Raw genomic sequence first — 26,275 nt, forward strand, 5'->3', positions numbered from 1 at the left:
GAATATGACACAATGCCAGTAGACATCCAGTCTGTCTAAATGTATGATTTAGTAAATAATTCATTCTCAAATGTTGTTTGGCAAAACAGAAAAAAACAGACAAGTCAATACTGCTTTTGTATTGTTTTTTTTATAATACATCTATCTCTATCTGCAGTGAGATTATAACTAGAATTATAGGAAAGTTTCTAATAGGCTGAACAAACTTAATCATTTTCTTTCCCCAAAATAAGTGCCCATCAAAAAGTCCACCATAATATATGTATTGGATTTTTAAATAAAAATCACACTGTAGTAGGCAGCCTACTGAATAAGTGACAAGAGTAATTTTCTTAGGCCAAAAAAACCCTATATATATATATATATATAATGTTTTTGTTTTTTTTTTGCTTTGCCAAAACGTCCTTACCTTATTTTTCTTTGTAAATCTAAACGTGTAACGTGCAGAGTGATAAGCTTTTAATAGGAAAAAAATTGTCCTTTACTGTGTGATGTGTGTTAAACATGCAGTTGTGGGCCTTTATGCATCTGTATTTTTTCTAGATGCTGACTTGTTTGAGCTTGACCCATCTAGACATGGTTGGAGAAGAGGAAGTGTTGCTAAATGTGGAGGAAGAGAGACTTGGTCCCTACATCATCCTGTTTGCCATTTTCTTAGTTTCTTTCTCTTTTATGAATTCATTATGTTTGTTTGTTTGTTTGATTGTTTAAAGCAGTATTCAGATTTGTTTTTCAAATACTGTTGCTAATATTCATCCAGTTATCTTTCCATTAACCTAAAATGAAGAACCACCATGAGTAATTAAGAAAAACTTTTTTTTTTTCTGTTACGAAAGCCAAGTGCTGCTGGAAAGGACCATGAAGCACCTTTTAATAGTAGCTTAGCTCCAAAACACCTTAAAGGCATTTCTGTCCCATCTATAATTAAACAGACACTGTGAAAATACAAGCAGCTGTGGAATCGTGAGTCACGGTGATGGTTTTTGCACCTTGTTTTTGGAGAAATCTTTTTATACTGTTTGTAAGTGTTGCCAGAGAGATTGCTGATTTCTGAAGTACTTCTCTCTTCCCTGCATGAAGTCTTGAATTATAAGTGCTGTTCCCCAAACGGATGCAAAGCATAAAACTGTGACCCATGGTTCATTCCCTGTGCCGTCTGATGAAGGAGACGAGGCTTTTCTCTGACCTTTATAGTCATATTGCTGTTTTAATTGTAGCCGAGTGGATTCTGTCATGTATTTGCTGTCAGACATTGTTCTGGTTTGAGTGCAATGTGAAATTTCGATACATTTGTTGTGCTCTTTGACTTTGAAGCATGCTGAGTTTTTAACCTTCTGTTTGGGATATGTGGATGAAAACTATTTTAGCTTATTCCTGTGGTTCAAGCAAACCTCCATATCATATTTCTGATTAAAAATGTTAAAATGATATCTGAAATTTATATCTGTTACATAAAATCCGACTTGAAGAGAGTTAAATGTTACTATTTGGTCATGAAATCTGTTGTCAACATTCCAGTCTTATTATTTTACTTGAGGACTTTCTATTAAACCATTATTATCTATCATCGTATAATAAACTTTTGTATTGAAATTGACTTTTGGAGTTGGCTGTATTCATTTCTTATTTGGCGCTTCGGAACCCGGAATGATTTGTCAAAATGGTGGACACTGGTGGACAGGAACTCACGATGGCCGCTAGAGGTCGTGAATACACACCGATAGTACTTGACAAAGTATGAGGCCATTAAAGTGTTTGGAATATTTTAAGTTATCAATCTGTATATCTTTAACTACCACCGATACACGTTCTAGTTCCTTAGTGTACACATCTAAGCCCCCACATAGAACTGGATAATTATTATGAATTCAACCTACTATTCAAAACAAACCATGAAAAACAGAAAGAAAGAAAAAAATCAATCATGGTTTCAAATTGGTAGAAATTAACATTTTTAAAATCGTTTTTGCTTAAATGATGGGATTAAACTGGTTAGCCCTAAAGTTCACCCTAAAATAATATGCTGTCATTTACGCACCCTTATAAGTTTCTTTGTTAAACACTAAATAACATATTTTGGAATGATGCTGGAAACTTGTAACCATTAACATCTATATTATTTGTTGTATTTTCTATGGAAGCAATGGTTACAGGATTTCTGCATTCTTCAAAAAAAATAAATAAATAAATTTTGTGCTCAACAGATGATTGAAACTCGTGAGGGTTTAGAACCACTTGAGGCAGAGTAAGTTTTAGTAGTGAGTAAATTTCATTTTTAGCTGAACTATCTCTTTAGGGTCCTGACTGTAAAATAGATTTTGGGGTTTTCTGTATAGAATGGCGCAGTGGTTAGCACTGTCGCCTCACACCAAGAAGCTCGCTGGTTCGAGTCCTGGCTGAGTCGGTTGGCATTTCTGTGTGGAGTTTGCACGTTTTCCCGGTGTTGTCGTGGGTTTCCTCCGGATACAAAGACATGCGCTATAGCTGAATCGAATATACTAAATTTGCTGTATAGTATGTGTGAATAAGAGTGTATGGGTGTTTCCCTGTACTGGGTTGCAGCTAGAAGGGCATCTGTTGTCTAAAACATATTCTGGATAAGTTGGCAATTCACTTCGCAATGGCTACCCTTAATTAATAAAGGGACTAGGCCAAATGAGAATGAATGAATGAATTTTCTGTATAAACAGATTTATCAAAGAACATTAAAGTTCATTCCGCTGTGGCGACCCCAGATTGATAAAGGGACTAAGCCGAAAAGGAAATTAATGAATTATGATAGGCCCTTATGGAGCCCACATTTATGTAGTGGTAGTATATACAATCAATTTTGATGGCTGATCTAATTCTAATTTGATGGCTGATGAAAGTCTAATTCAGTCCACCACAGTGCGCAGTCGAAGAACTGCAAGTTTGCAAAATAATAAAGTAAAAAAATTGTGCACTGTTATTATTCATTCTGGCTTGTACTGCTACAAATATATTTTTACCCACATAATAAGTAAATCACAACAGAGAGATAAGATTTCTCAGAAATGCTTGCTTTTTTTTTTAAGTAATGCAATAAAATGTACAAATCATACCACTTTGGTAAAAATGGTCATCTTCAAATATAGCCGTCATCAAGGTTTGTGTAATTTGAAATGTATTTTTCAACTTTTATATTTATTTACGTTTTCCATCTTTTGAGCTAAATTACCACCATTCCATGTATTATAAATAACCACCAATTTATCCAGCATATGTTTTACACAGCGGATGCCCTTTCAGCCGCAACCCATCATTGGGAAACATCCATAGACTCATTCACACACATACACTATGGACAATTCAGCTGACCCAATTAACTTATAGCACAAGTCTTTGGACTTGTGGAGGAATCAGAAGCACCCAGAGGAAACCCATGCCAACACAGGTAGAACATGCAAACTCCACGCAGAAATGCCAACTGACTCAGCCGGGGCTCCAACCAGTGACCTTCTTACTGTGAGGTGATCGTGCTACCCACTGCACCACCACAATCATAATCCAGTCTGATGTATTGGGGCTCTTCCATTCATTGGCGAATGGATAAAGGCCTTCTGTTTACTCAATCTCATTTAAGATTTTAACCAATGTTTCCAGAGGTGATTTAAATTAATGACAGTCATGACACGGATAAATTAAGACATTGAAATCACTTTGTGCCAGTTTTACATAAAAATTTGGTCAAAAGAAAACGTTTGATACAAAAGACTTCTGTAAAACAGTTGATAAATCCAGCCCTTGTTTCTAGAAATCCTCAGTTGTTTGTGTGAGTTTTTCAGTTCGCATAGTCAAGTATGTTCATCAAGCTATAACATTTATTGATCCAAGACAAACATTATTTTAAATTCATTAAAAAAGTGTAACTATCCACAATTTGCTCCAATAACCACACAAAGGCAAGGTTTCCATAAACACTTTATAATAGGATTTTGATCTAACAGGTAAACACAGTTTGCTCAATGACATGGCTTTTTCTCTTAAATACTTTCCATTCTATAAAGAAAACTGTAAAAATATTGAATCATAACTAATTAAAAGATCTCTGGGCTGAGAGAGAGAGAGAAAGAGAGAGAGAAAGAGAGAGAGAGAGAGAGAGTGTGAGGATGGCCAGCTGTACTGTGGGGTCCTGATGGGGCTCTGATGGTTTTGGGGTGGGACAGCGGAGACGGAGCTTCACCGTGATGATGGCGTGGTGTTGCCGTTCAGAGCAAACCTGAAACAAAACAAAAGCAAATCAAAAGCAGCAATTATGGCACCTTTTAAAAAGATATTGAACATTATTTAATAATACTGTAAATACTGAAATGAGTGATAAAGACCATTTTAGCCATTTCAGCATTTGCCAGTAAAATGGAGTCAAATATTTACAATAGTTATCTCAAGCTGACATTCTTAGAAATCGCATCGCATCTGCTCATATTTTGATGTGAATTTTTCATATTTTTAAAATAGCAGGATATTAGAATATTTGGCCACCCCATTTTGTAAATGATTCTGTTAAACTTGTTTTTGGTAATTAATGATGCACAATCTAGATTTATTCATGTAAATATAAAATTAATGTAGGCAATCTAGAGATTTGTACAACACTGGCTCTCTTGATTTGTCTCACTCTCTCTCTCTCTCTTAGGATTTTCAAATAATCTATATTGAATATCAAACAGACCACCAAAGATAAGTCAAACAGGCTCAACTGGCCTCCATTAACCTGGTCTGACCAACAAGTGTGCTTCACTAGATCAATTTGTGTTCATTGACAGATATGCGTAGCACCTCGGACAAAGTCCCTGCATTCCCAAATTTTAAAAACAATTCAACTAATGGTTGTGTGGTTACAACTGACTTTATTATTACAAACCATCCATAAAACAGTTATGGTTTGTGAAAACTGGGAGGATTATCTCATCCGTTTATCACTAATGTTTTACACGTCGTGACTAAAAAAATTTGGTCATCCAATCAGATTGTCACTTTTGTTCATATGCCTTGAGCTGCTGTAGTAAAACCGGACGTGGTGGTGCTTTTTGTGTTTCAGTCCACTTCATTTTCTTTCATGGGTTGTGACTTTGTGGGCTTTAGTGGAGGAACTTCAACAGAAGTGGAAGAGCTTACACAATAAATACACAAGGAAAAATCATAAGGGTGACTAAGTTGCGCAGCACCACCTTGTGTACATCTGTTTTTTCCATTAAGCGTCATCGAACATCAGGGAGTGATTTTGCACGTCCACTAAGCTCATTGTCAGTGAAAATTGTAAGTCAAAGTCAGCTTTATTGTCAATTGAACCACATGTACAGGACATACAGAGAATCGAAATTACGTTACTCTCAGACCCTAGGTGCCTAATGTATAATACGAATACAAAAAGTAGAGTTTTAAGAAAGAATTTACAATAAAGGGCATGAATGTTAAAGAAACATGTCCAAAACGCAGGGGGTAAACATCTTGAACAGCACAAGGCTTTAAAAGTCTTTATGACTAAAGAGTTCACAATGCTGCCCCAACACTAACAATTACAAAAGGGTTTCAGCTCTATGCACTTGAATTAGGGCTGAGTGACTAATTGAAATTAAATCGCACACACAATAAAGCAAAGCTGCGAATGTCATTGTGTGATCACTAGTAAATCATCTCTGAAGGCCAGATGGCGCTCTCAAGTCAAAACTCCAAACACCCATGAAGAAGAAACCCAGAAAATCATAAAATGTAAGGTCTAGATAGGATAGAGCTGCTCATACTTGCATCAATATAATGTCATTGTTTTGACACTGTACAACAATAATTTATATTTTTACATTTACTGTGAGGTGTTAGGTTTAGGGTTGGGTTTGGGTAGGTATTAATAAAATACAACTTAATGGGAAATGTAATAAATAATACTCAGTATAATCACAGTGATTGCTCGGTTTAGCATTGGGGTAGGGCTGAATGTTAATACAACACAATTAAATGGTAATTTTAATAAATATTATAAATAATTCTCATTAACTTCTGGCCACAGCTTTATCCCTTCTAGGAACAACCAAGACAAACAGCTGTCATTATCTCAGAACAATAGTCTCAATTTAATTATCGGCCACTCAAAGCAATTTTGATTTTAAATAGCTTGTCAGTGTACTGTAATGCTGTGTTTATACCAGACACAGTAGAAGCTTCAAGCATAAGTGATTTACATGTTAAGTCAATGCAAACGGGGGAATAGACATCCTGCAACGTGATACATGCGAATGCAGTGGCGCAAATGATGTTAATTGCGTGGTGTGAATGGCGCGATATGCAAATTGCTCGAGTTTGAAAATCGGAACTTCAGCAGACATTCGCGCCGCGTTAACCAATCAGGAGCTTGCTTATGACAAAGCACCTGTTGTTGATGTCCCGGGGGAAAATCCTCCTGCACATACCGACAACAGTTCACCAAACTGGACTTGGCTCAGTTAGAAGCACCGCTGAAAGCTTCCATCATCCAGGTTAAGTTTCTGGAGGAGTTTATGAGCTGACAGAGCTGGATGCACCTCTGAATGGAGCTAGTGGAATCAGACACTGCTCCAAATGAACCGACGCTGTTTTTCAGCCTTCATAAAGCACATAAGCACAGTTATTGTCTCAATCATTCCATGTTAGCCATTTAGCAATGAAGCTAGAGTCACCAGGCAGGCAGAAGTTCTGCCCATGATGCGAATCGGCATCTGTTCTGAAGTGAATTTGACGTGCGAATGAATCGGATTTGATGCGCGAATAAAGCTGATGTTGACGTGTGAATAAAGCGAGTAAACTCAAATGTTCACGCGTCTATTATTACGTGAATAGCACGATTTATCCACGCGTTCCCCATCTGATGTGAACACAGCATAAGAGGCCAATCACAAAAAGAGCACATTTTATTTCAGAGAACCAGAGGTTTGACAAAAAAAAAAAAAAAATGCGGTGAAGAATGAATTACAAATTACCGAACTGAACAACAGTTCATCAAACCTGAAGCAAACAGTCTGAAGCATCGCTGAAGGCTTTAATCATCTAGGTATAGTTTCTGGAGGAGTTGATGAACTCAGAGCTGGTGCACCACTGAAACTGCGAATGAATCGCTGTTTTTCAGCCTTCCTAAAGCATAGCTACTCTCTAATAAAATCCATGTTAGCCATTTAGCAACAAAGCTAGTCACCGGACAAACAGAAGCCCTGTCCATGATGCGAATCCGTGTCCATTGTCAAGTCAATTTGACGCGTGAATGAAGCTAATTTGACATGCAAATGAAGCTAGTAAATTCAAAATGTTTATGCGTGATTTATCCACGCGTGCCACATCTGGTGTGAACACAGCAATACAGCTCTAGAAAACTCAAAACAGTAGTCGTGATGACAATACAAACACTGTCACCTCAAAGGAAACCCCGCCTCTGCTTTCATTTGATTGGAGAATGATAAATATGTAACTGACATGATTGTTTTTTCTGCTCAGAGTTGACTTTTTTCAACTGCAGGTTCACAGCACACAAAGGCTAAAATGCAAGGCGCAGCAGGCAGTTAAAATACGAGGCACACAGGGCACATAAGCAGCGTGTATAACACTCGCTGCCATTGGTAAACCATTCAAAAAAAGTGCCTGAAGGCAAAATACACATTCGGTATGACCAAAGCCTAACTATGTAGCAAAAAATACTCTAAAAGCACATGCTTGAACCCTCAACTACAGTATAATGTGACAGATTTACACTAATATAGTCCTCTGTTTATTAACCACAGTGCTTTCCCTCATACAGATGTGTTGCTGACCTGCACACTCTCTCCATGATGTGTGTGACCAGGAGGTCAGAGATGCCCGGGCAGGACTCTTCTGCCAGATTGAAGGCATTCTCCAGCTCCTCTATGGCACCCATTCCTCCTCCACACGCTCTCCTCTTCTCCTTCAGCTGGACAGCAGACACACACACTCACTTAACACTGCCATATATACAGCTTATTACACTTTACTGCTGCTTTATCTGATACCGCTGTGATAAAAAGCATAAAGCTATCAGTGAGAACAACACTCAAGGTGTCTGATTATGAACAGGAAGTGAGAATGAGATTTACCTCTCTGAAGATCGGAGAGACCAGCGCTGACAGACATTGAGATTTGGGCTGTCTCTTTACCGTCTCAGCCGCCTGCGGACAAAACATTCAGGTTTATGCAGGGATTTAGAACATGCTGGTATTTTAGTATAAAGCTGATGCTGACAAAAAAGTAGCATTTTGATCATTTTGTTATGTTTTTGACCCTTTTTAAATAGTTTTTATCATTTATATTAAGTAGAATTCTAGAATTCTCTGATTTATAGTAACAAACAGCGTTGTCATGATATCATTAATTCATGTTTCGATACTATAATAATAATAATACATTTTATTTGTAATGCGCTTTTCTTAGCCTCAAAGCGCTACAAGGCAAAATACTAATAAAAAGGCAAGCAGAAACAGCACAACAATAAAAAAATGCAATAAAACAATAAGAATTTGAACCATAAGAGAATAAAAAGTTTACAAATTGATCAGATTGGTAGGCTATCTTACTAACTTTTAATAAGAAGCTAATTAGTAGTTTGAACAACCAACACTGCATCAGTCTCTGCTAATGAGTTAATGATCTAAATCAGGTGTGTTTGATTAAGGAGACATGGGAAATGTGCAGAGCTGGTGGTCCTCCAGGAACATGGTCGAGAAGTAAGCATTAAAGTGTGACCAACAATGAAAAAATACTCCCATAATCCCATTTTTACTAGAGTCAAAGAACAAAATAATAATAATTTATTAACAAAACATATAATTCCTTGATAAACACTACTAGTAATTAAATGATAATTCAAGTCTCAAAAAAAAAAAACTAAATACACCCCACATATAAAAAAACGAGTAAAAACAAAATGTCAGTAAACTTGCTGACAAATATAAACAAACACAAAAACACAAGTTGTTAATATTTTAAGTAGAATGCCATGCAAACATACTATTTTTTATATCTGATATGTGCAACAGGAGCAGGGAAGATACGGAGGCATTCATTTGTGTTATCTGAACATTATGTTCCCTTTTTAAATAAATCTCTTCCCCTTTTAGAAGCTAATACACATATATGGACATGTCCACTTTCAAGCACATTATAGAGTTGTCTAAAATAGCTCACCCCGTTACAGCAGATTTACTTCACAAACAATGTTGGGACTTTTCAAAAAGTTAGTCAAGTACAGCAATTACATTAAAATACTTTGTTGCAGTCCACCATTGAATATCATAACAATAATTACGTGCAAAATTATTTATATTGAGTCATTTTTTATTCTAAAATACTAAGTATGTCTAAATTCAATTAGTTTTTAGAACTTAACTCTTTTAGAAGGAAAATTTGCATAATTAGACACAAAAATTGTATCAAGACGTTCATTAAATGCAGCAGTGTAAATGCTCCCATTTAATGACATTACTATACTTTAAATCCAAGGTCACACTGCACTTTTTGCCCCACAGACTTCCATTCATACACATGAGAATGCGGCAGACTGGAAACGCAAGCTTGTGCATCAGGTTTCAGTTTGCCATGTTGAAAGGTTCAAGCTTAGTGAACTCTGACCTGCAAAATCACATCACGTGGCTGTGTGAGACCAATCCAAGATCAAAACATGACCTCTCTGTACAGAAATTTAAAATGTGGACCAATCGCTGGCTTCTTAAATGTCTAATCATCTTGTTTAATCCCGCCCCTTATCGCAGTACCGCATCAGAGTACCACACTATACACTATGCACTCATGCACTATGTATTTATGCACTTACACACTCAACAGGATAGTATGTATGTAGTGTCGTCCCAAATGGCACAATAATGTTTTTTTACCAAGCCAAAATTCTAACCGTTTCCCTGATGACGTTTGCCAAATCAGTGAAATAAACAACCGAATTATCAAATATTACCTGCCGTGAGTATTGCCACATTCACCATCAAGAGGCGCTATAATCCCTCTTGTAGGAAAATTTAGCTTTCACCATCCAAAACAGATAAAGTTATCCAACATGTGCGCCCGATAGCTCAGCCCCTTCCGCTACGTGAGCAAACCTGCGGTCGTCGAGTGCGTGAAGTGTCCATCATTACACACTTCATTTTAGCGGCGGAACGAGTGCATCATCCGGGTAATTAAAGTGCACTTATTATTTTTAGAGTTTTCAGTGTGAACACACTACTTATACTATTTATACTACAAAATGGCATAGAATAGTGCATAAGTATGCGATTTGGGACGCAGCTTCAGTGTTTCTCAACTGCAGTACTCAGGCCCTCCTGCCCTACACATTTTGTATGTGTTCCTTACTTAACACACCTGATTCAGATCATCAGCTTGTTAACAAAGAGATCCATCATACTTGTGTGTCAAATAAGAGGACCGGAATTGAGAACCAATGCTTTAACTAGAAGTACAAAAAAAGAGAATAGGATATCTGCTGCCTTAAAATCAAATTTAAGACCTTTAGAAGCTATAATAAATTTACAGAACAAACCTGTACAATCTCAATACAAGACCATATTTTAGATCATTTTAAGCTTAACCTCAGATTATCAACAGCTACATTCATTACCATTACGTTTGTGTCTTTTGCAGCAACTCACACGAGTTCACGTTTTTAAGACGGCGTATCCAGTTGAAATTCTAAAATTTTTGCCACCTTAATGTCAGTTTCAAAGCAGTGGACCAATCAGAAAAACTCAGAAATGGGACAAGCGTTGCAAGCTTCAGTTTACAGTAACAAGTTTGCATGACAACTTGTTTTGTTTGATTTAGACATGGTTGACAAGTTGGTTTTTAAAAAAACCTTTCCTTTCTTGCATTTTAGATGTAGATGTGTTGTGTGTGAAGGACCTCTAAGAGTACAAAAGGCAAATAAGCAGCTTCCTGATGTGCATACTGAAACACAATATCATTACATATCAATAAACAAGTAATAATACAGTGGTCCCACGCTATAACATGGTTCACTTTTTATGGCCTTGCAGTTTTGCGGATTACGTGTAATTTCACATTCTTTTTTTCTACAGCGCATTATGTTCTGCATCCTGATAAGCGCATTGTGTTCTGCGTCCTGACTTGCTGTACACCATTGTCAATCAAGATCCTCTGTGCAGAGTCTCCTGTACAGTACAGAATGTGTCCAGCTTGCCATATGTACAGAAATCTTCAAATCGCTAGCATTGACACTCTGAAGTGCTGGACTGTATTTTTGCTACTGTATGTAAAGTTCTCTCCACACCGTCGAACAAAACGTTCTGCACTGTCAAAGGCACCTGCGGTAGCACCCAAAAGGCAGAGGAAGATGCTAACCATCGCACAAAAAGTTGGACTTCTGGACATGCTAAAGGAAGGTAAAAAGTTACGCGAGTGTAGGACATCATTACGGAATAACTGAATAAAGATTAAATGGTTTTGATCTTTGGTTTCTTATACTAGACTTGTTTTTCTATGAAGGTTTGAACTTTGAGAGTTTTTAAACAAGAGAGAAAAGTGTTAAAATGTTAATGCCTGTCTGAGAAAAGTGTATAAAGTGTATAGTGAGGGGTTTTACAGCCTTAAAACATCAATAATAATTGTAAAAAAATAATGCTATTTTGAAGATTTCGCCTATTGTTGGTTATACATCCATGAATGCTACATTTACGTTTTATTTATACTGACTTTAAATGTAATATTATTTTTGTTAAGGTATCAAAAACATACGGAACCCCGGAAGGGACGTAGTGGAGGAGAAAAAAAATGGGTGGGTGAAAAAAAAATAATGGGTGAAAGAACAAAAATGGGTGGGAGGAAAATATATATTTCTAAGTTTTTTGCGTTCTCTCGCAAAGTTTTGCGTTCCCTCGCAAAGATGTTTTGCGTTCCCTCGCAAAGATGTTTTGCGTTATCTCGCAAAGATGTTTTGCGTTCCCTCGCAAAGATGTTTCGCGTTCTCTCGCAAAACTGTTTCTCCACAAACACTTCCTGTTCACTGCACTCACGTAAACCCTCCCGTTTTTGCCGAAATTCTCCCGTATTTTACCATTCTATCCCACTTTCTTTACATTACTGTGCGTATGCTACCTATGAACCAGTGAATGCATGTATAAGCGCTGACTGACAGACGCGCTTCGTACAATAAACTGATCCCAGATCAGCGTCTGCACACGCCATTTACAGAGGAGCGGGTGCATGTTTAAACAGACAAATACACTGAATAATATGAAGTTTCTAAAGTAATAGACTGCTTTCATTATAAATCTGTGCATTCTTACAGAGACACCTCTGTTATCAAACTAAACAAAACATGAGATTCATTTGCTGCGCACTTGTTTGATAACAGAAGTGTCCCTTTAAATGGCGCGTACAGACGCTGATCTGGGATCAGTTTATTGTATGGAGCGCGTCTGTCAGTCAGCGCTTAAACATGCATTCACTGGTTCAGAGGTTGCAAAGTGAAAGGCGACAATCAGCGCACAGTAATGTAGAGAAAGTGGGATAGAATGGTAAAATATGGGAGAATTTCAGCAAAAACGGGAGGGTTTACGTGAGTGCAGTGAACAGGAAGTGTTTGTGGAGAAACAGTTTTGCGAGAGAACGCAAAACATCTTTGCGAGGGAACGCAAAACATCTTTGCGAGAGAACGCAAAACATCTTTGCGAGAGAACGCAAAACATCTTTGCGAGGGAACGCAAAACATCTTTGCGAGAGAACGCAAAACATCTTTGCGAGGGAACGCAAAACATCTTTGCGAGGGAACGCAAAACTTTGCGAGAGAACGCAAAAAACTTAGAAATATATATTTTCCTCCCACCCATTTTTGTTCTTTCACCCATTATTTTTTTTCACCTACCCATTTTTTTTCTCCTCCACTACGTCCCTTCCGGGGTTCCGTAAAAACAGTACAAATTCAAGGATAAATTTTGGTATTATGTAATTTACAATGACAGAATAAAACATCTGCTTTGCTGACACCATTTAAGTTTTGGGGCTTTAATGTTGGTCTCATCACCTCTGAGTAGGGCTGCTTGATTTTGGGAAAAATCATAATTACGATTATTTTGGGCATAATTGTAATCACGATTATTCCAAACGATTATTAGTTGTAGTCAAAATTATTAGCACTCCTGAGAATTTTTTTTTTTTAAGAAATATTTCCCAAATTATGCTTAACAGAGCAAGGAATTTTAACAGTATTTCCTCTAATATTTTTTTCTTCTGGAGAAAGCCTTATCTGTTTTGTTTTGGCTAGAATAAAAGCAGATTTAAATATTAAGAAAGCTCTTTTAAGGTCAATATTATAAGCCTCTTTAGGCAATATATATTTTTGATTGTATAACAGTAGTTTCTTCTGCAGACAATGAACTGCCTATTTACCCTAATTAAGCCTTTGAATCACACTTTGAATTTGAATGCTTGTATTTAAAAAAATATCTAGTCTAATATTATGTGCTGTCATCATAGCAAAGATAAAATAAATAAGTTATTAGAAATGAGTTATTAAAACTATTATGTTTAGAAATGTATTGAAAAAAACTTCTTTCCATTAAACAGAAATTGGGGGAAAAGGGTTGCTAATATTCAGGAGGGCTAATAATTCTGACTTCAACTGCATATATACAGTTATTTTCCACCCTGCAAAGGAAAGAGAAATAAATACAATAGAATAAAAATATGAAACAAACTGTGCTTTAAGCATCTTCACTGTAAGAAAAACACTTTAGCAACAAAAGTCTTCAGTCAAAAGCACTGAGGGCTTTTCTCGTTGTTTTATTAATAATGATAAAAAGGCAGCAGTAAGAATTGCGCGCTGTTACTTTAATGGTTTCGCTTTCACGTGTCTTTTGATCCTTATTGCAAAATGAGGATTAATATGAATAATCACTAAACACCGCGTTTTGACACCTATTTGACCTTCAAGCGCTCACGTTAAGATGATTTTAGATGTCTGCGCTCTGCTCGTCACAGTGTGTAAATGAGACCAAGTGCAGACCACATGCTGTCTGCGCGCCTCACACACATAAGCATTCGGTCTTTCGCGCTTTTAAGAGCAGCAAGTGAGGAGAACTGGAAAGGGGGCGGTAAATAATGGAATAATCAATTTGATTAATGATTTTTCATAATCGTTAGAAACCAAAATCGAAATCGGATTTTCGATAAATTGCACAGCCCTACCTCTGAGTCTGTGTTTGTGTAGCCCTTCTGGAGCTTGTTCATGGAGCTGGGCCGAACAGTGGGGAACGTCCACACAGGACAGTGGTCTCTATCATCACCATCACCATCCCTGTATGAGTACGAGGAGAAACAGAGAACGGTTTCAATTCATAGCTAGAACTTATGAGGATCAATATAGCAGAGCTCAAATTAAAAGTCCAGTTGTCATGTAATAAGAAATGAATAATACATCATGATGAATTACAGTGCGGTTATTGATCATACAGTATATGCATTACAATGGATGGACGGCGTACATGTCAGAATCATCAGAGCTAGACTCATCTCCGTGGCCCTCAGACTTCCATCGGCGGTATCGGTCGATCAGCTCTGTCAGATAAGACGTTTTCTTGGTGTATCGTGTGATGAATTTGTGCTTTAATAATTCCTTGGCTGTGGGCCGCTGCATAAAACAAGAACACAGTAATGCCATGCTCAGAATACACAACGTCATGATGGCCTCATTTAGGAAATATTGAGATGTCTAACTATAACCATCGCTTAATCATGTAATTTAAAAATTAGCCACATTACTGGTCAAAAGATTGTCATTTGATGTTTTAGATCTTAAAGGGATACTTCACCCAAAACCTGTCATCATTTACTCATCTGCCACTTGTTCCAAACCTGTTTCAGTTTCCTTATTCTGTTGAACACAAAGGAAGATATTTTGTAGAATGCTGCGGAAAAGACTGCCATTAACCTGTATAGTATGTTTTGTTCCCAGTATGAATGTCGATTGCTGCTTTTTTTCCAACATTTTTTATTTTTTCTGCAGTAGAACATTAAAGTCAGAGAGAAATCTAAATTTTAAGTTTATTATGCTAGCTCACATTATTTTTCTTAAGGTGAACAATTATCTGAGGAAGTTATTTATAATACTGAACATTGTAATGCCCATGCTACTGTGATGGTTGGGTTTAAGGTTGGAAGTCATTAATGGTTGGGGTAGGTGACAGGTGTAGACATAAATAAAACACAATGTCTTAGTTAAATTAATAATTAATATAAATAATTTTCCTTTACTTGCACATGCACGTCCACTACATACTTGACCGGATCCAGTACATCATCGTGCTACAGGCTGCAGCAATCTACAATCTACCGTCTATGCATTAAAGGTGTAATGTATACAGTTGTAGTCAGAATTATTAGCCCACCTTTGAATTTTTTTCTTTTTTTAATTTTCCAAATGATGTTTAACAGAGCAAGGAAATGTTTACAGAATGTCTGATAATATTTGTAACTGCTGGAGAAAGTCTTATTTGTTTTATTTCGGCTAGAATATTAGCAGTTTTTATTTTTTAAAATACAAATTTTAGGTCAAAATTATTAGCCCCTTTAAGCCCCTCTACATTTTTTCTGATAGTCTACAGAACAAACCATCATTATACAATAACATGTCTAATTACCCTAACCTGCATAGTTAACCTAATTAACCCAGTTAAGCCTTTAAATGTCACTTTAAGCTGTATAGAAGTTTCTTGAAAAAATCTAGTAAAATATTACTGTCATCATGGCAAAGATAAAAATAAATATGTCATTAGAAGTGAGTTATTAAAACTTTTATATTTAGAAATGTGTTGAAAAAAAATCTTCTCTCCGTTAAACAGAAACTTGGGGAAAAAATAAACAAGGGGGCCAATAATTCTGACTTCAACTCAATATACACAAAATAAAAAAATACATAAATATAAAAACCTTTTTCTTCTAATCAGTCAAAATCTGACCATTTGCTTCAGCATTTTGGAGTGGTGGTCCTTCACTGCTGATGTCAGTTTGATGACTTCAGCCACATATGAGAAAACAAAGCGCAAAAGAAAGCCCCATCCCATACTCAATATTCAGTTTCAGTTGCAAGTACATCAACACTGAATTAAAAGTCTAAATAAAAGCAGAAAAAAAGCCATTCACTTTTTCTTTCCCACTATTAATGGCTCCTTCCTCTCAATTTAAATCTTGATTTCTCAAGAACTTTGTTGTTTTACTGGAAAAAAAAAACTACATCTCGGATGATCTGAGGATGAAAAAATTAACAGGGAATTTACACTTTTGGGTGAACTATCCCTTTAAATGCATGTCACACTCTTGTAGCCAGATCTTGCCAGCAAAACAAATCTTCATCAAAAATTTGGCCAGTATTGCATATTGGGAAATCCTGTCATATAACTGAAATACTCACAAAGCGAGGGTCTTTATTGAGGCAAGCCTCAACAAACTCTTTGAAGGGTTTGCTGTAGGAGCCCTCCAGCGTTGGAGGAGTGTTTTTGGGAATGAGAAACAGAACTCGCATTGGATGCAGGTCCGAGTTTGGGGGTTCCCCCTTCGCCAGTTCAATAGCTGTAATTCCCAAGGACCAAATGTCTGCCTGCAGTCAAAAAACAAAGCATCTTTGTTTATGTCATGAAAAATTCCCACAAATAAACATTACATAAACATTCCAGAAAAAAAATATTAGCTGCTACTATGCTAAAACGTACTTTGATTGGTTTCCATGCCTACCACTTTAAGAAAAAAAAAAGCACTGATGAACAGTTTTACCACTCCAGCCTTTCTGCTGAACGTGTGCTTTCACAGCTCTGCAGCCTCATTAATATTCAGCTTGCTCTACTACACGCTCAGAATCATTCATCCGGATATCCTCACCTTAAAGTCATACGCAGACTGTTTGATGACCTCAGGAGCCATCCAGAAAGGAGTCCCCACGAAAGTGTTTCTCTTGATCTGGGTGTCTGTGAGCTGTCCTGCCACCCCGAAGTCTGCCAGCTTCACGTCACCCTGCTCAGACAGCAGCACGTTGGCAGCTGCGGCGACAAGACACAAATGTGAATCATCGGCACTGAATACAACTGATCAACCGAAAATGAAGCCTGATGGAGTAGGCAGACGTGTGGGTGATCACACCTTTGATATCACGGTGAATCTTCCTTTCCGAATGCAAGTATTCCAGTCCCTTCAGAATCTCCCTCAGTATAGTGGCGATGTAAGTCTCTTCTAGCGGGCCTGGTTTCAACTGAGGGTGGAGGAAAGGAAGAAGATTTAGTAGTTTCTGAGTCCAGCTTTTTTTCTTCAATAGAGCATTAAAGGATGTTTTTAGCTGAAACTGTGGTGCTACAGTTAGCAGAGTGGAAGGAAGCGTATACAAGCAAGAAAAATGAATACCAGTGGCTTCTGGCGATACACTCTCACTCTCAATTTCTGTTATGTTATCAATAACCACAGTTTCAGCTAAAATGTTTTACTGTTGACAAACAGATACCTACATTACATAAAGGGATAGTTCACGCCAAAACAGAAGATTCTGTGATCATTTTCTTGCCCTTCACTTGTTCAAAATTTATTAGAGGAATTTTCTTCTGTTGAACACAAAGGAAGATATTCTGAAAAATGTTGGTTGCCATCCATCCTAAATTGCATTTGAAAATAGTTAAGCCTCATTCACACTATGAGCGTCTCGCAGCGGCAAAGCGACAGTGACCGTTCATTTCAATGGAAATCAAGATACTTACAGTGACCTCTGCCTATGCGAGCGACATCGACTGTTGGCGACAAAGTGGGTCGAGCGATACGGCAAAGTTGAGAATGCTTCAACTTCATTCAAATGAAGAGCGACTTTCTTGAGTGACAGGCAATAGGAGCACCAGTAAAGCTCATGTGATCTTCTCAGATCGCTCAGAGGCTGGTTGTATTTGTGCTGTATAGACCTACACAGACCTGCGTTTGAAGCAGGTCGCCACCCAGAGTGACAGGCAGCTACAAAGTCGCTGCTAGTGTGAATGGGGCATTAGTATGTCCCAAGTCATAGTATATTGAAATGAGTATTTCAAATTTACCCTGAGGGTAGAAGTTTGAAGTGCTGTTCAGTGCTAACTCTAAACACTACGCTTGCCCATACTATCAATACATCGCATGTTAGACATGAACTTGGTTAGAACTGCAAAAGACGAGTGAAAGTATTAAACCACAAACATAGCAGACGTACAAAAAAGGACGTGTGAGGTTTGTGAAGAGGTTTGGTAAAGATGTTTGCATGACTGTTACTTAATATCTAACCTACTGGAAAATATTAAAATCTCTGTAACATTTTATCTGTAATAATTTTGCTTTTACAGTTGAAATCAGCATTTTTCTCCCTCCTTGGATTTTTTTCTTTTTTTAAATATTTCCCAAATGACAAGGAACAGGGAAATTTTCACAGTATGTCTGATAATATTTTTTCTTCTGGAGAAAGTCTTATTTCGGCTAGAATAAAAGTATTTAATTTTTAAAAACATTTTACGGTCAAAATTATTAGCCCCTTTAAGCTATATATTTTTTCGATAGTCTACAGAACCTAACCATCGTTATACAATAACTCGCCTAATTTTCATAACCTGCCTAGTTAACCCAAGTAACCTAGTTAGGCCTACAAATGTCACTTTAAGCTGTATAGAAGTGTCCTGGAAAATATTATTTACTGTCATCATGGCAAAGACAAAATAATTAATTAAATGGCAGCAACTGACTTCCATAGTATTTTTTTCCAACTATGAAAGTCGATGGGTCCCAGTAACTGGCATTCTTCAATATGACTTGTTTTGTGTTCAACAGAACAAAGAAACTCAAAAAGGTTTAAAAACCACCAAATGACAATCTTGAGGTGAACAACTCCTTTAAACATTATATTTTCACTTCTAGATGAACTATCCCTTTTAGATTACATAAACACACAAATATAGAATGATAATCAAATACTACAAAAGGTGAAGAGCTAATGTTGTTCTACTTACCAGATCTAAAGCTGAGCCACCTCCTAAATACTCCATAATGATCCACAGCTTAGTTCCCTATAGACAATAAAAAAAAGTGTCACATGACATTTTTTAAACATGGAATTCATGTTTCAATACGACTTTTCATGTGGCTTTAAAAAAAACCTTCATTACAGGCATTGCTGCATGAAGAACCTTTAACGTTTATAGAAATTTCCATTGCACTCAAGGTTATTTATAGCTTAAATTTAAAACGGTTCTTTAAACGGCCCTATTTTGGAACATTTGTTTTAGGTGCAAACTTTCATTCCTGGAAGAACTTGTTATTTTACAACTGGTATTTTGCAAGTATGTAAACACAGAGGAATGTTCATTCATTCGTTCTCTTTGGGCTTAGTCCCTTTATTCATCAGGCGTCACCACAGTGGAATGAACGGCCAACTTATCCAGCACGTTTTACACAACAGACGCCCTTCCAGCTGCATCCCAATAATGGGAAACACACATACCTACACATACACTACAGTCAATTTAGTTTCTTCAAAAGAGGAATGTATAAAATCAGAAAATGTACTTCAGGCTGAAACAGGATATATATTGCAATAAAATTGCAAAATTTTTATCAATGAAAAAGTAGATGGATGACAGTCATTTGGAACATGCAATGTCGACAAAAAATATAATCAAGATTTTTAAACATTTTGCTTTTTGGCTGGTTTAGGTTGTCTGAAAAGTAAACAAGCAATTGCAGTCATACAACCTGTTTCCCACTAAGGGCGTACTCCCACTATGTACAGTTGCCTTGAACCGGGCCAAAGCACGCTTGTCCCCCCTCCCGTCTCCCCCAACGGCCCACACTCACATTACATTTGGGCCTGGGTACGCTTTCGCCATCAATGATGCGCTGTTCAGTAAGCGCTTTCGCACAGCACAGAGGAGATTTCTTTAGTTATATTGTTTTAGTCTTTTGGGATGAAGTGACACCCAGTCAAATATTTAGCTGAACAGATCAGCCACTTTTAAAGCTCATAAACAACCATAAAGTGCTGGTGCTGCAGGAAATATGAGGTTTGCTAAAGGTGCAGCTGTCGTGCAATGAGGGGTTTGCGTCTTTAATAAGCTACAACAGTTTGAGTTCATTGAACATTAAGAATGATTAATAAATCCATATGAAACTGTCCCTTAAATGTCACGTCTCGTCTCCAGTTTCGGGCTTCTCGTTTTGCTCTCACACTATAGCGTACCGTTCCTGAGCCCAAGTGAACCGCACTCTGGCATACCTCGTCCAACCAGGCCAGGGCCGGCCAAGTGAACTGCACCTGAGCCTGATCATAGCACTCACACTCCTCAAACGATCCAGTAAACGGGCCTGGGCATGGTTCGGATAGCATAGTGCGAGTATGCCCAAACATTACGCAAACATGCACATGATCACAATAGCCAATCAGTTGTGTTTAAGAATGTGCCCAACAGCGCTCAAATGTTAGTGGTAAATAGATATATTTAATATTACAGTACCGATTGGTACCGAACTCGATACTTTTAACAACTCTACTGTTAAGTACTAGATTTACTAAATCTTTCAATCAAAACAGCCAACTCATTTTTATGAAGAGATCTGACAATAACTGGCTCAAAGCAAGCTCCAGCTTGTTGACATTGAGATTGTTTTTTTTCCTTTTTACATTATCTGTTTGACTGTCAGAATAAGCTGTATTATAGTTTTTGTCTTATAGTTTGAGTCATATAATTTTCTTTACTGGTTAAATAGATCATTGTGTTATGACATATTGTTTGTGAATTGAATTCTAATCTGTATGTTGTCACTCAGATGAGAGGATTAGGCACAATGCATAGATACAGATTTTTAATAAACTAGTCATGTGAAAAGGATTTTTTCAACACTTTTGCAAGTGCTTTTGACTAATGATTTATTTTCAAAAGCTCCAGGTAAATTTATCTCCACACAATATGTGATTCTCTTCTCAGTAATGTTTTTTCTTTTTCTGAAAATCATAATGACATTTGATTGTGGTTTAGAGGGAAATATTTTAGAATTAATATGAAAACTGTGTGTTAATTTGTTATATGTATTCAATATTTCACAAGGCTAAAGTAGTTAGGCAAGTATTGCTGCTTGTGAAAACAAACTTTTTAGTTTAGTTTATTTGTTTACAGGGTAAATGCACATTACGGTGTAAATAAAAATTTGCCAGACTTAGGCAAGAATGGCTATTTCACATCTGTAGACCCCTTACAGAATGTTAAAAATTGTTTTTTTTCCTTTGGGATAACATGCTGTCAAATCATTTCAACAGGCATTAACACAGTTCTTTCACGATGTCTTTAAAGGATGCTGCTATATTATTAAAATCCTGTTGTTTGTCTGTAGACGCCTGAGCCTCAAACAATGGGAGAGGGTACCTTCAGATATGAGCCGTAATATTTGGTGACATAGGGACTGTCACACTGGCTGAGCACCGTGATCTCCTGCTGTATGTCCTCGATCTCATCTTCTGCCTCCTCCAGGTCGATGATCTTGATGGCCACCACCTCTTTAGTGCGATTGTTGATGCCTTTGTAGACCTCGCCAAATGACCCCTTCCCAATGCGCTCCTGCTTGGTGAAATACTCCTCCGGATCAAGCCGGGAATTCTGCGTTAAGAGAGACAGTGCAGTTATGATTTGAGCGACGATAAGAAATGTACCTGCAAATCAATTAGGACTGCAACTAACAATTACATTTATAATCAACTTTTAATTCTTCCATTTAATCAGACTGATTTTAAATATTACATAAAAAGGATATCAAAACAATTATTAGAAAAAAATAAATCAAAAATCAAAAGCCAGAACTACCACAAGGTAGACCACAATCGTTCATTCAAACTAGGGTTGCACGACATTGTAAAAATCTGATATTGCAATGTTTTATTTTTCTGTGATAAATATTGCGATAAAAATATTACAAAGCATATGGTTACCCCACATAAATACCTTGTTCAGTTGTTGTATTTAAAATATTGTCAGGTTTTTGTGCTCAAACAACTCTTGTATATGTACAGTTAAGGTCAGTATTATTAACCCCACTTTGATTTTTTTTCTTATTTTAATAATTCCCAAATGATGTTTAACAGAGGAAGGAAATGTTCACAGTATGTCTGATATTTTTCTTATGGAGAAAGTCTTATTTGTTTTATTTTTGCTAGAATAAAAGCAGTCTTTAATTTTTTAAATACAATTTTTAGGTCAAAAGTATTAGCCCCTTTAAGCTAATTTTTTTTCCGATAGTCTACAGAACAAACCATCGCTATACAATAACTTGCCTAATTACCATAACCTGCCCAGTTAACCTAGTTAAGCCTTTAAATGTGACTTTAAGCTGTATAGAAGTGTCTTTACTGCCATCATGACAAAGATAAAATAAATCCGTTATTGGAAATTAGTTATTAAAACTATTATGTTTAGAGATCTTGAAAAAAAAAATCTGCTCTCCATTAAACAGATATTGAGGAGAAAAATAAACAGGGGCAAATAATTCCAACTGTATGTAGTTTCTTCCACATCTCATTCAAAGCCTTTTGTTTTGATTATATTTTTGTTATGGAACTGTAATGTGGTCAAGACTTGTCTGAATCTGTTTAACCCTTGTGTGCTGTTGAGGATGTTTTCATCCACTCTGGGCTGATTTAAAGTCATAATTTGGCCACAACTTTCTCTGTTTCGGCGAATGGAATCATTTTTTATATTTATGCCCCATTGACTTCAGTCATGATGATATCCATTGACTGCAAAGCCATGACAGCACATAGTTATGCATACTTGACTGTTGGTGGATCAGGTAAAATAAACAACATTGTCGATTGGAGTTGTAGTGCAAAAACAACTGCGAACATAGCGAAAGTGTAGTGAATTTGAACAGAGCACAAGGGATAAGCTGTGTTTCCCTGAAAATAACGGTACGCTTTAGAAAGTTCATCAGCCAATCAGAATGAAACATTTACAATCTGTGTGAACTAGAAGTTCCCTTATTCAAAATTTGTGTACAGAGAGGTCATAGTTAGTCTTCTTTTGGTCTTACAGGATGTGAAATCACAGGAAAAAGTTCACCAAGCTTAAACTTTAGAATCAAGTGACATGCAAAACTTATAGCGAACTTGTGTTTCTGGTCTGCTGCATTTTCATGTGGCCTTACAGTAGGAAGGGTGTGGCTAAGCCTATTTCGCCCAAGCTGTCAAACTGACATAATCAGAGAATAACTGTCATTCCAGAGCAAATGCTTAGGTTTTGATTTTTTTTTTAAAAAGTGAATGAACTTACAAAGATTAATTGGACACCCTAACACTTAAAACAATGTGCACTAGCAAAGAAAATATTGTAAATGTTGATTTTGTTTGGACTCTAAAAGCCCTGTCATATTTACGTACACACACACACACACACACACACACACACACACAACAAACACTCATATATACAGTACACATATATACACACACAGATACACACAAACACACACACACACACACACACACACACACACCAAACACATATACACACACACACACACACACATGCATGCATGCATGCATGCATGCATGCATGCATACAAATACACACAAAACTCCATTACAGATGTTGTGTTATAAATCAGTGGGCACTTTAAAACACAGACTACATCACATCTGCACAAACTAAAGCTGCTTCACTAAACAGCACGTTAATCTATACAATTTAACAGGACTGAAGCCGTAGCAAAAAGCAGACGCTTCATTAAACGGTTATCTTGACAACATAAAGTCAGGACCGCTTTAATTACTAAAAGAGAGAAATGTCATGACATGACAGCCTCCCCAAACGTTAATGTGATGCTACAGACAGCGAGATTAAAGCTCAGGGTGGATGCAGGATGAGCAGCTTCGGCAGGGCTGCGGATTTACCTGGTTCTGCATGTCGCGAAGGTGCGCCATCTCAGTGGATGAGAGCAGATGTAGCCTTTTCTGCCAAAGAAGGGGTGCTGACAAACTCTACAACGTTTTACTCTGGTTCCCCTGCTTAGCTAGCTAGCTTTTACATACAAAAACACCTCTGCATGTCCTGTTCGTCAGCCGCGTTTTCGGCCTCCAATCCCCTGATGGCGGACCCCGCAGCCTGGCGAGAATGACAGTTATGTGTCGTGTGACTCCATTTATGAAAGCATCAGCGTGCGAGCGAACCGCTTTCCGCGTGTTATTGTTTTATAACGATCAACGCAGGCTCGGGAGGCTCTTCATTTATTGCTTGCGGGAGAACAAAATAATAGGACCTACAGCGCATGCGCAGATTATGATTCAAGGAATGAGGAATTGTGGGAGTTGTAGTTGGACAGAAATTAAAATCCAAATTATTTTCCCATTTATCTTGTACGTTAGACCTTTGTGAACTCATTTGTCAATATGTTTCTGTGTAGTAATTGTACACTTTTCTTTTTTTACTTTTAATTTTGTTAAAGTACACATGAACTCAAAACTAACACATTGAATTTGTTTGCTCACAATGATGGTTTTATGGTTACAAATTCATCTATACAAGTCATTAAGAAAAAAAAATGCCCTTGTAATCTTTAATTAGAAACTGAAAATGCTCTTCCTTATTGTTTTTCAGATCCGCTTGTTAAGTTGTGATGTATCGGTGTGTATGAAATACTGTTTTCGGGTCCAAGCCACTACTCGTTTATGAAAATATTCGTTTATGGCCACTTTTAGTAATAAATCACACTTTAAAGTGAATTTTATATAAAATCATAGTACACAACATGCTTTGGACTTGTTGCTTCACAAATAACAAAATTGTAACATTTTTTAAAAATGTATCACTTTCTGGCCATCTTATATAAGACATGGAAATATTTATTGTGATCGTGATTTTCACAAATATTACATCGCTTTGTAAATGTTTATTATTACCATTTGATGAGTCTCCCCTTACAGTTTGATATAGCACCTGGACCCGGAAACCGCTTCGCATGATGTCACACTTAACAAGGGGATTAGGTCTGTCTGAGCTGAGGTATGGACCCTTTACATTTCTGGGTTTCTCAGTAGCGGAAGTTGTCATAGTTGGGTAAACGTAGAGTGCAGTCAATGGGAGAGTACAACAAATACATTTTACAATCCTATTTGCTGAAATAATCAAATGAAAACTCAACGAGGGTGTTATCAAAACTTGCAGAAAAAGGAAAAAAAATATGAGACTGATAACGGCAGCCAGAAGAGAGAACAACAACAAATGTTTTGTATTGTACCATAGACACTGCATAGGAAAAACCTTGCACAAGGGGTAATTAGTTTTAGTGTTTTGATGCAAAGATGATATAATATGTATATAAATACATAAAAATTCACAAAGGTTTTAAAACATTAAAACATTCAAGTATTTAAGAATATGATGACTATTAAACATCATAACAGTCTTGTGAAAAGGGTCCATTGAAGGGTCCAAATGAATCTGGAATTGCCAGTGCATATCATCAGAGGAAAGATGTTATTTAATTTTTTTGAATGAACATTACAAAAGCACATAAATAATTCATACTAACCAATGGAGTATTGTAAAAAAACAAGATCTGTCAATACTGTTCTCATGGTGACTTTTCTGTCCACTGAAATCTACACTAAATAGATTCATTAGGCTTAACAGAATAATCCGACTACATGAACCGATACATTACAAATACTCTTTACTAAGCAGTGGCAAAGCTACTGTAAAAATCTGGGGCCCTATTTGTGACAATATTCAATGAGATTCTTTAGTCAAGATTGAGTTTTGGGAGGGAAGAGGAGACCGATTCAGGCCTCTGGGCCCAGTCTTCAGCATTTCCTGCTTACTATACACCTGTAAGCCATAGTTGGCACTTGATGCATGAGCAAAACACCCCAGATAAAGTATACAGATTTCTTTTTATGGCAAAAATCTTAAAAATATTTAAAAATCTTAAAAGTATTTAAAACTTTAAAAGTAAAAATCATGTTCCATGAAGATACTTTTGTGAATTTTGTATAACAAAAAATAATTTTGATAATATGCATTTGTAATATGCATTGCTAAGTGTTTCATTCAGACAACTTTGAAGTCTGTGACTTTTATCTCTGTGTTGATGTACTTCCAACTGAAATGGAATATTCAGTAGGGGCGGGGATTTGTTTTGTGCATCATTGTGTAATAGTAACGGTAAGAGGGGTGTGGTTAAAGATATGACATACAGTTGCTATGGAAGCCCTCGGCTTAACGTCAAC

The 26,275-nt window shown here is 36.9% G+C and overlaps 2 protein-coding genes and 1 long non-coding RNA gene across 9 annotated transcripts in view; 1 reads left to right on the forward strand and 2 right to left on the reverse strand.

The window, feature by feature from the left end:
• Nucleotides 1-1,597, forward strand: part of septin2 (septin 2) — a 24,578-nt gene extending 22,981 nt beyond the window's left edge. For all 4 annotated transcript variants that reach the window (NM_001301360.1, XM_087238804.1, XM_087238805.1 and 1 more), the window contains 1 exon segment: nt 544-1,597. The gene's annotated coding sequence lies outside the window, so the exon portion shown is untranslated.
• LOC148679736 (uncharacterized) overlaps nt 1-26,275 on the reverse strand; it is an 807,653-nt gene that overhangs the window by 548,940 nt on the left and 232,438 nt on the right. The window lies entirely within an intron of this gene.
• stk25b (serine/threonine kinase 25b) lies at nt 3,930-24,298 on the reverse strand. 4 transcript variants are annotated; one of them, XR_015477663.1, is made up of 11 exons: nt 23,942-24,298; nt 21,426-21,656; nt 19,020-19,076; nt 17,155-17,263; nt 16,897-17,054; nt 16,433-16,618; nt 14,508-14,896; nt 14,212-14,320; nt 8,097-8,168; nt 7,797-7,933; nt 3,930-4,240 (listed from the first exon to the last, which is right to left on the reverse strand). XR_015477663.1 is itself a non-coding variant. In XM_087239170.1 (11 exons), exons 1-11 carry the CDS (start codon nt 23,969-23,971, stop codon nt 4,201-4,203), a joined length of 1,293 nt encoding a protein of 430 aa, XP_087095296.1. In that variant the 5' UTR covers nt 23,972-24,298; the 3' UTR covers nt 3,930-4,200.

The sequence above is a fragment of the Danio rerio genome, chromosome 2 (genome assembly GCF_052040795.2).
Source record: "Danio rerio strain M-AB ecotype USA chromosome 2, GRCz13ab, whole genome shotgun sequence".
Classification (NCBI taxonomy): Eukaryota; Metazoa; Chordata; class Actinopteri; order Cypriniformes; family Danionidae; genus Danio; species Danio rerio.

Coding starts and splice junctions, on each gene's coding strand:
- stk25b (XM_087239170.1), bottom strand. CDS start 23,971: ATGGCGCACCTTCGCGACATGCAGAACCAG. Junction 17,264..19,019: donor GTGGCTCAGCTTTAGATCTG/GTAAGTAGAACA, acceptor CTCCACCCTCAG/TTGAAACCAGGCCCGCTAGA. Junction 4,241..7,796: donor ATCATGGAGAGAGTGTGCAG/GTCAGCAACACA, acceptor GTTTTGTTTCAG/GTTTGCTCTGAACGGCAACA.